The sequence below is a fragment of the Cetorhinus maximus genome, unplaced genomic scaffold (genome assembly GCF_964194155.1).
Source record: "Cetorhinus maximus unplaced genomic scaffold, sCetMax3.hap1.1 HAP1_SCAFFOLD_678, whole genome shotgun sequence".
Classification (NCBI taxonomy): Eukaryota; Metazoa; Chordata; class Chondrichthyes; order Lamniformes; family Cetorhinidae; genus Cetorhinus; species Cetorhinus maximus.
Genome location: NW_027596620.1, coordinates 49472 through 57975, shown reverse-complemented (window position 1 = coordinate 57975; position 8504 = coordinate 49472). Strand labels below are relative to the sequence as shown.

Genomic DNA, 8504 nt, shown 5'->3' with positions numbered 1-8504 from the left:
AGGGAGGGAGAGAGGAGGGGGACGGGAGGAAAGGGGGAAGAGGTGGAGAGGGTTGGGAAGAGAGAGGGCGGGGAGAGAGAGAGAGGTAGGCAGGGAGAGAGGGAGGGAGGAGCAGGCGGGTGTTAGAGAGAGAAGGACGGAGGGAGTGAGGCAATCACAAACAGGAGCGAGCACCTTCCACCCAGCCCAGCTTTCGTATCAAACAAATATCTGGAGACAGAGGGTGGAGCCAAGACAATGAGAGATTTCCCTGACAACGAGGAACATCATTGAGGGGTGGAGTAAAAATAAAGAATAAAAAGGAGGAACACTGGGCAGAAAGACAACGAGAGTTGATTAAGAGAGAGATAGAGAGAGACAGAGACAGAGAAAATGGCAGTAAAGATGCACGGTTCAATCTCCACTTCACCTGTAACTGATGACGTTCAGGAAATTGTCCAGTCGGTAAGTATCCACCATTCTCAATATCCTCTTTATCTCTATGACAAAGAACATTAGTCGCCCTGACTCCTGCCGCTTTGACCATCTCAGGACATCTAAAAGCACTCGACAAACAATGAAGTATTTTACTCAGTTTTGGCTACTGCTGTAATGTAGGAAACGCCAACTGGCAGACAGCAAACTCCTAGAATCAGCAATGAGAGAATGACCAGGTAAATTGTTTCAGTGATGTTGCTTGAGGGATAAGCGTTTCTTCCCCAGGACACTGTAGAGAAACTGTGTATTGTTCTTCATTCAATAATGCTCGTGGGATCTTTCACAGCAACCTGAGAGGACAGAGGGGAATTTGGCAATGTGTCAAATCGACAGAGAAGACCTCCAACAGTGCAGTTCTCCCTCAGTACTGACCCTCCGACAGTGCAGCGCTCCCACAGTACTGACCCTTCAACATTGCAGCACTCACTCAGTACTGAACTTCCGATCATGCAGCACTCCCTCAGTACTGTCCCTCCGACAGTGCAGCACTCCCTCAGTACTGACCCTCAGTGTGCAGCGCTCCTTCAATATAGTACTTCCAACAGTGCAGTTCTCCCTCAGTACTGACCCTCTGACAGTGCAGCGCTCCCACAGTACTGACCCTTCAACATTGCAGCACTCACTCAGTACTGAACTTCCGATCATGCAGCACTCCCTCAGTACTGACCCTCTGACAGTGCAGCACTCCCTCAGTACTGACCCTCTGACAGTGCAGCACTCCCTCAGTACTGACGCCCGGATAGTGCAGCACTCCCTCAGTACTGACCCTCTGACAGTGCAGCACTCCCTCAGTACTGACCCTCTGACAGTGCAGCACTCCCTCAGTACTGACCCTCTGACAGTGCAGCACTCCCTCAGTACTGATCCTCTGACAGTGCAGCACTCCCTCAGTACTGATCCTCTGACAGTGCAGCACTCCCTCAGTGGTGATCCTCTGCGTTCAGCAGTTGTTCAGAAAATCTGAAATGTTCTATTTGTTATCGTATCTATCCAGTTGAAGGATCGAATGGAAGAGGAGTTGAAAAGGAAAGTGGAATTTCTTCATGCACTCTTACATCGCGCGCAAGTTGCAAATGGGATCAGTTACTTCGTGAAGGTTTGAAAACAGAAATAACTTGCAGTTATCTAGCAATTTGAACTCACTAAAATGCCTCAGGTTACTTGGGATGTTACTCAGACAGAAATTTGACAGCGACCTACAGAAATATGGAACACGTTCGGTGTAGCTACATGAAAGATGAAAGGTTTAGGGAAAATCTTAAGTTAGGACACAAAGATGGAGCGGTTCAGGGAGGGATCTCCAGGGCTTAGGGTACAGGCTGGGGAAGTTACGGCAGAAAATTGGGGAAATCATGGGATTAACAAGAAGCCAGAACTGTGCGAGCTCAGAGACAAGTGAGGAATATCGGGGCTGGAGGAGCTTACAGAGATAGGGAGGGTTGTAGGGGTTGGAGGAGGTTACAGAGATAGGGAGGGTTGTTGGGGCTGGAGGAGGTAACAGAGATAGGGAGGGGTGTTGGGACTGGAGGAGGTTACAGTGATAGGGAGGGTTGTAGGGGCTGGTGCAGGTTACAGAGATAGGGAGGGATGTAGGGGCTCGAGAGGTTACAGAGATAGGGAGGGTAGTAGGGGCTGGAGGAGGTTAGAGAGATAGGGACGGTTGAAGGGGCTGGAGGAGGTTACAGAGATAGGGAGGGTTGCAGGGGCTGGAGGAGCTTACACAGATAGGGAGCATGGTAGGGGCTGGAGGAGGTTACAGAGATAGCGAGGGTTGTAGGAGCTGGAGGAGGTTACAGAGATAGGGAGTGTTGTGGGGGCTGGAGGGTGTAACAGAGATAGGGAGGGTTGTAGAACTGGAGGAGGTTACAGAGATAGGGAGGGATGTAGGGGCTGGAGGAGGTTACATAGATAAAAAGGGAGGGTTGTAGAGGCTGGAGGAGGTTACAGAGATAGGGAGGGTTGTAGGGGGCTGGAGGAGGTTACAGAGATAGGGAGGGTTGTAGGGGCTGGTGGAGGTTACAGAGATAGGGAGGGATGTAGTGGCTGGAGGAGGTTACAGAGATAGGGAGCGTTGTAGGGGCTGGAGAGGTTACAGAGAGAAGGAAGGATGGAGGGGCTGGAGGAGGTTACAGAGATAGGGAGGGTTTTAGGGGCTGCAGGAGGTTACAGAGATAGGGAGGGTGGTAGGGGCCGGAGGAGGTTACAGAGATAGGAAGGGATGAATGGGCTCGATAGGTTACAGAGATAGGGAGGGTAGTAGGGGCTGGAGGAGGTTAGAGAGATAGGGACGGTTGAAGGGGCTGGAGGAGGTTACAGAGATAGGGAGGGTTGTAGAACTGGAGGAGGTTACAGAGATAGGGAGGGATGTAGGGGCTGGAGGAGGTTACATAGATAAAAAGGGAGGGTTGTAGCGGGCTGGAGGAGGTTACAGAGATAGGGAGCATTGTAGGGGCTGGAGGAGGTTACAGAGATAGGGAGGGTTGCAGGGGCTGGAGGAGCTTACACAGATAGGGAGCATTGTAGGGGCTGGAGGAGGTTAAAGAGATAGCGAGGGTTGTAGGAGCTGGAGGAGGTTACAGAGATAGGGAGTGTTGTGGGGGCTGGAGGAGGTTACAGAGATAGGGAGTGTGGTAGGGCCTGGAGGGGGTTACAGAGATAGGGAGTGTGGTAGGGCCTGGAGGGGGTTACAGAGATAGGGAGTGTGGTAGGGCCTGGAGGAGATTACAGAGTTAGGGAGGGTTGTAGGGGCTGGAGGAGGTTACAGAGATAGGAAGGATTGTAGGGGCTGGAGAAGGTTACAGAGATAGGGAGGGTTGTAGGGGCTGGAATAGGTTACAGAGATAGGGAGTGTGGTAGGACCTGGAGGAGGTTACAGAGATAGGGAGGGTTATAGGGGCTGGAGGAGGTTACAGAGATAGGAAGGATTGTAGGGGCTGGAGGAGTTTACAGAGATAGGGATGGTTGCAGAGGCTGGAGGAGGTTACAGTGATTGGGAGGGGCGTAGGGACTGGAAGATGTGACAGGGATAGAGTGGGTTGCAGAGGCTGGAGGAGGTTACAGAGATAGGGAGTGTAGTGGGGGCTGGAGGGGGTAACAGAGATAGGGAGCATAGTAGGGGCTGGAGGAGGTTACAGAGATAGGGAGCATGGTAGGGGCTGGAGGAGGTTACAGAGATAGGGAGAGTTGTAGGGGCTGGAGGAGGTTACAGAGATAGGGAGGGTTGCAGAGGCTGGAGGAAATTTTAGAGATAGGGAGGATTGTAGGGGCTGGAGGAGGTTACAGAGATAGGGAGCATTGAAGGGGCTGGAGGAGGTTACAGAGATAGGGAGGATTGTAGTGGCTGGAGGAGGTTACAGAGATAGGGAGGATTGTAGGTGCTCGCGGAGGTTACAGAGATATGGAGGTTTGTAGGTGCTGGAGGATTTTACAGAGATAGGGAGGATTGCAGAGGCTGGCGGAAGTTACAGAGATAGGGAGGGTTGCAGAGGCTGGAGGAGGTTACAGAGATAGGGAGGGTTGCAGAGGCTGGAGGAGGTTACAGTGATTGGGAGGGGCGTAGGGACTGGAAGATGTGACAGGGATAGAGTGGGTTGCAGAGGCTGGGGGAAGTTACAGAGATAGGGAGTGTAGTGGGGGCTGGAGGGGGTAACAGATAGGGAGCATGGTAGGGGCTGGAGGAGGTTACAGAGATAGGGAGGGTTGTAGGGGCTGGAGGAGGTTACAGAGATAGGGAGGGTTGTAGGGGCTGGAGGAGGTTACAGAGATAGGGAGGGTTGCAGAGGCTGGAGGAAGTTTCAGAGATAGGGAGGATTGTAGTGGCTGGAGGAGTTTACAGAGATAGGATTGTAGGGGCTGGAGGAGGTTACAGGCATAGGGAGGATTGTAGGGGCTGGAGGAGGTTACAGAGATAGGGAGGATTGTAGGGGCTGGAGGAGGTTACAGAGATAGGGAGGATTGTAGAGGCTGGCGGAGGTTACTGAAATATGGAGGTTTGTAGGGGCTGGAGGAGGTTACAGAGATAGGGAGGATTGTAGAGGCTGGCGGAGGTTACAGAGATAGGGCAGGTTGCAGATGCTGGCGGAGGTTACAGAGATAGGGAGGGTTGCAGGGGCTGGCGGAGGGTACAGAGATAGGGAGCATTGCAGAGGCTGGAGGAGGTTACAGAGATAGGGAGGGTTGCAGAGGCTGGCGGAGGTTACAGAGATAGGGAGCATTGCAGAGGCTGGAGGAGGTTACAGAGATAGGGAGCATTGCAGAGGCTGGAGGAAGCTATGGAGATGGGGAGGATTGTGGGCGCTGGATGAGGTTACAGACAGAGTGAACATTGTTACTGTACTGACGCAGCACTGCACTGTCACAGGGTCAGGGATACGGAGGGAGTGTCATACTGTCGAAGGCGTAGCGCTGAGGGTGTGCTGCATTGTCGGAGGGACAGTTGTGAGAAATTTCCTTTGCAAACCGATTGGTCTCCTTATTGTTTTTAGGTTGTTTTTGTGGCTGGGAATGCTGCTGAATGCATCCATATTCGTGTATTCAAGCCAGTGGCCGGTGAGAAACCTTCATTGGTGAAAATCGAGACTAACAAGAAACTATCCGACGAGATTACTTACTTCAGTTAAAAGCCAGGCCCAGGCCACCGCCTGCTTCTCTCTCTGCTCATCTTAGAAAGCCCTTTCAAAATAAACATTACATTTCCCCTCCCTTTCCCTCAGCACCTTTCGCAAAGTTCAGCCCTTAATATCCAACTCCCTCACCTGCTTCGTCTCTGTTATACAGGAATAAGAGGAGGCCATTCAGCACCCCCCCCGCCCCGAGTCTCAACACCATGCAGGACAAATCTGTCCATCCATCACCTTAAACATTCACTCCCCCAACTATCGATGTGCGTTGGTAGGAGTGTGTACCATCTACAAGATGCACTGCAGCAACTCAGCAAGGCTCCTTCAACAGCACCTTCCAAACCCTCGACCACTACCACCTAGAAGGACAAAGGCGGTGGATAGATGGAAACACCACCACCTACAAGTTCTTCCCCAAGTCACTCACCAACCTGACTTGGAAATATATCACCGTTCCTTCACTGTCGCTGGGTCAAAATCCTGGAACTCCCTCCCTAACAGCACTGTGGGTGTACCTACACCACATGGACTGCAGCGGCTCAAGAAGGCAGCTCAGCACCGCCTGCTCAAGGAGCAATTAGGGATGGGCAATAAATGATGGCCTCGTCAGCGATGCCAATGCAACCCTAGAATAATGATACAAAGCCAAAAACCCTGTTCCTCTTCCAAATAAATCACCTCCAGCAAGCAAAAGCCTAATGATATGCTCATGGAATCTTGCTGTGCACAAAGGTGTTTTAGTCCCCAAACGAACACAAATTACTGAAGGGCATTTGAAGATCTAAACAGGACAAGAGGTACAGCGAACTCCCCTGAAAAACCCCATACCAGTGATTGAGGTATTCAACTGCAATTGCATCGTACAGCATTCAATAAAAGAATCCTGAAGCTTTTACTTGTTGATTCTTTTTGATTTTGGGGCTGGGGCTTAATGGAGGGTCTAAAGGATCCGGTGGGGGGATTTGCATTAACCTGCGTTCCTCCCACTGCCTGGGTGCTGGCGGGGGTTGGGGTGGGCGTGAAGGTTCCACGGCTGGTCCACCAGTTCTGGAGGTGTCCAGACTTTGAACTAATTGGCCTCTGTCTCCCTCAGGGATGAGTGAGGGTTTCAGCAGTAGATCAGCTGAGATGGGGACAAAGTCAGCGTTGGCCTGGAGGTGGAAATAGGCGGTGATAGTGAGGGCAGGAATATGAGATCGGAAGCTCATCTCGTGACACCAAAGTTGTGGACAGACCGGCTTAATCTCAGACTGAGGTCGAAGCCGCCACTGGAATGTGACACACGTGTCGGAAGAGCGATGGTGCGCACAGCGGGTCACACGTGAAGGAAGTGGGATGCGTGCGCACAGCCGGTCAGATGTGTCGGAACGGCGATGCGTGCGCACAGCGGGTCACACGTGAACGAAGAGGAATGCGTGCGCAGAGCTGGTCACATGTGACGGAACGGCGTTGTGTACGCAAAGCGGGTCACACGTGACCGAAAGGCGATGCGTGCGCAGAGCGGGTCACACATGAAAGAACGGCAATGCGTGCGCAGAGCGGGTCACATGTGACGGAAAGACGATGCGTGCGCAGACCGGGTCAGGTGACGGAACGCCGATGCGTGAGCAGAGCGTATCACGTGGCAGAACGGCGGTGCGTGCGCAGGGCTGGTCACATGTGATGGAACGGCGGTTTCTGCGCTCAGCTGGTCGCACGTGACGGAAGCGCGGTGCGTGTGCAGAGCTGGTCACATGTGACGGAACGGCGGTGCGTGCCCACAGCGGGTCACACATGGTGAAAGGAACCCAAGTGCGCATAGAATGTCGCCTGTGGGAGCCAAAACGGAGAGCCGCATGCGAAGTGCCCGCCCTTATTGCCCTGTGGCAGGGGAGGCTCCGGGTCACGGGCTGTTTCCCTTCGAGCTCCCCGTCGGCACATTGGGGCTCAGGGGCGCCTTGGCGCAAAGTGCGTTTCTCTGCCTTCTTACGTGACCATACTTGTAGGGGAACGTGGTGACATCGCCCCGCTTGCGCGCGCGCAGAAGTAGCTCATTGTTCGACGCAGTCTGTGTAGACGCCATCACGCTCCATGGGCAGAATGTTGGCTACATTGCGCTTGCGCATAAATTCAAACAAATGCTGCCGTTATTTCCGTTAATGCGAGAGACGTCCTTGCGCGTGCGCAGCGCGACGAGGAAAGAGCGCCAAATCAGAGCAGAAGGAGTTTTATTCCAGTTTTTGGGCACCTGAGACATTTATCCTTTATTACTCACATCGGGACAATTTTAAAGGCAACTAAGATGAGTGTTGCTTGCTGGCTGAACATTTCATTTTCTTTTCATCAACAGAGCCAATGGCCGCCGAAGCCACATTCCGCCCTTTTTCCCCTGGGTCCAAATCTATTTCCATCCACTGGATTTTTAACCTGTCCTTCCCTGTGGTATAAAGGGTCAACAGAATGGATATGTCGATCTTTGGGTCACATGACGGTGTGACATTGATACCAGGCAGTCGTGTACCAGGTCTCCGTAGGGACGGGGAATTGGGCAGCCCTGGGGTGGGGGTTGGTTGGGTGGGGGGGGGGGGGATGTGCCTGCCCGGGTCACTCGCGACGTAAACGCTGTAAATAGGGTCAATAAACTGGCTTTCAAGTCGATAGCCGGATACGCCCCTGGCTCCTTCCTCACGACAATCCTGGCCTCGCACGTCCTACAACATTCCCCGGGTCACCAGAACCTTCAGGGCACAGAAGGAGGCCGTTCGGCCCATCGTGCCTGCGCTCGCTCTCCAAAGGAGCATCATGACCTGGTGCCATTGCCCTGCCTTTTCCCCGTTCCCCCTGCACCGCCTGCGTTGTTCGGGTTGGGGGGGTTATTGTTACGGTCGACCCTCTTGTGCCTTCCACAACTGGAGGCCGCCCTCAGTATTGGAAGGTAACCTGTGTTAGTGTTTGTCGTGAGGAAGCTCGGCGTTACCCATCCCCGCCCCCCAACCCCTGCCAGGCTACTCCCTGGATTACCGGCCGGGAACTGCTTTCCTGCGCCGGGCTCCATTTTAATTCCGCCCCCAACCCCCCCCCCTCATGAACAAACCACCTGCGTCCCTCGGCCCATGTTTCCTGCGTTATCCGATGGCAGCCTTCCCGATGGCCGCATCCTTCAGTGGACCCACCTGAGCCGGTTCCCCGCCCACTCTCGCAAGCCTGGACTCGGAGAGAGAGAGGGAACTGCAACCCTTTCAGTTGGGAATCGGGGGGAGGGGTGCGTTTTGGCGGGTAACGTGGCCTGTTTGCGCATCCTGTAATGTGCCTTTACTTTGCCTCGCTGTGTTAAGGCTGCTGTTTGAATGCGGGTTAATTTTGTGGTCACAGGCCACGCGGACCCTCTCCCAGTTCATCAGCTCCCGACCCCCGCACCCCCTCCGCTCG

The 8504-nt window shown here is 53.4% G+C and overlaps 1 protein-coding gene across 1 annotated transcript; it reads left to right on the top strand.

Annotated features, from left to right (window-relative positions):
• Positions 1-331: 331 nt before the first annotated feature.
• LOC144674481 (cystatin-A3-like) lies at positions 332-5507 on the top strand. Its single transcript, XM_078535816.1, has 3 exons — positions 332-444; positions 1472-1573; positions 4962-5507. Exons 1-3 carry the CDS (start codon positions 373-375, stop codon positions 5094-5096), a joined length of 309 nt encoding a protein of 102 aa, XP_078391942.1. The 5' UTR covers positions 332-372; the 3' UTR covers positions 5097-5507.
• Positions 5508-8504: the final 2997 nt, after the last annotated feature.

Bases quoted from the DNA above. Each gene is read 5' to 3' on its own strand.
- LOC144674481 (XM_078535816.1), top strand. From the start codon at position 373: ATGGCAGTAAAGATGCACGGTTCAATCTCCACTTCACCTGTAACTGAT. The intron at 445-1,471 runs GTAAGTATCCAC...GTATCTATCCAG, and splicing joins TTCAGGAAATTGTCCAGTCG to TTGAAGGATCGAATGGAAGA. The intron at 1,574-4,961 runs GTTTGAAAACAG...TATTGTTTTTAG, and splicing joins GGATCAGTTACTTCGTGAAG to GTTGTTTTTGTGGCTGGGAA.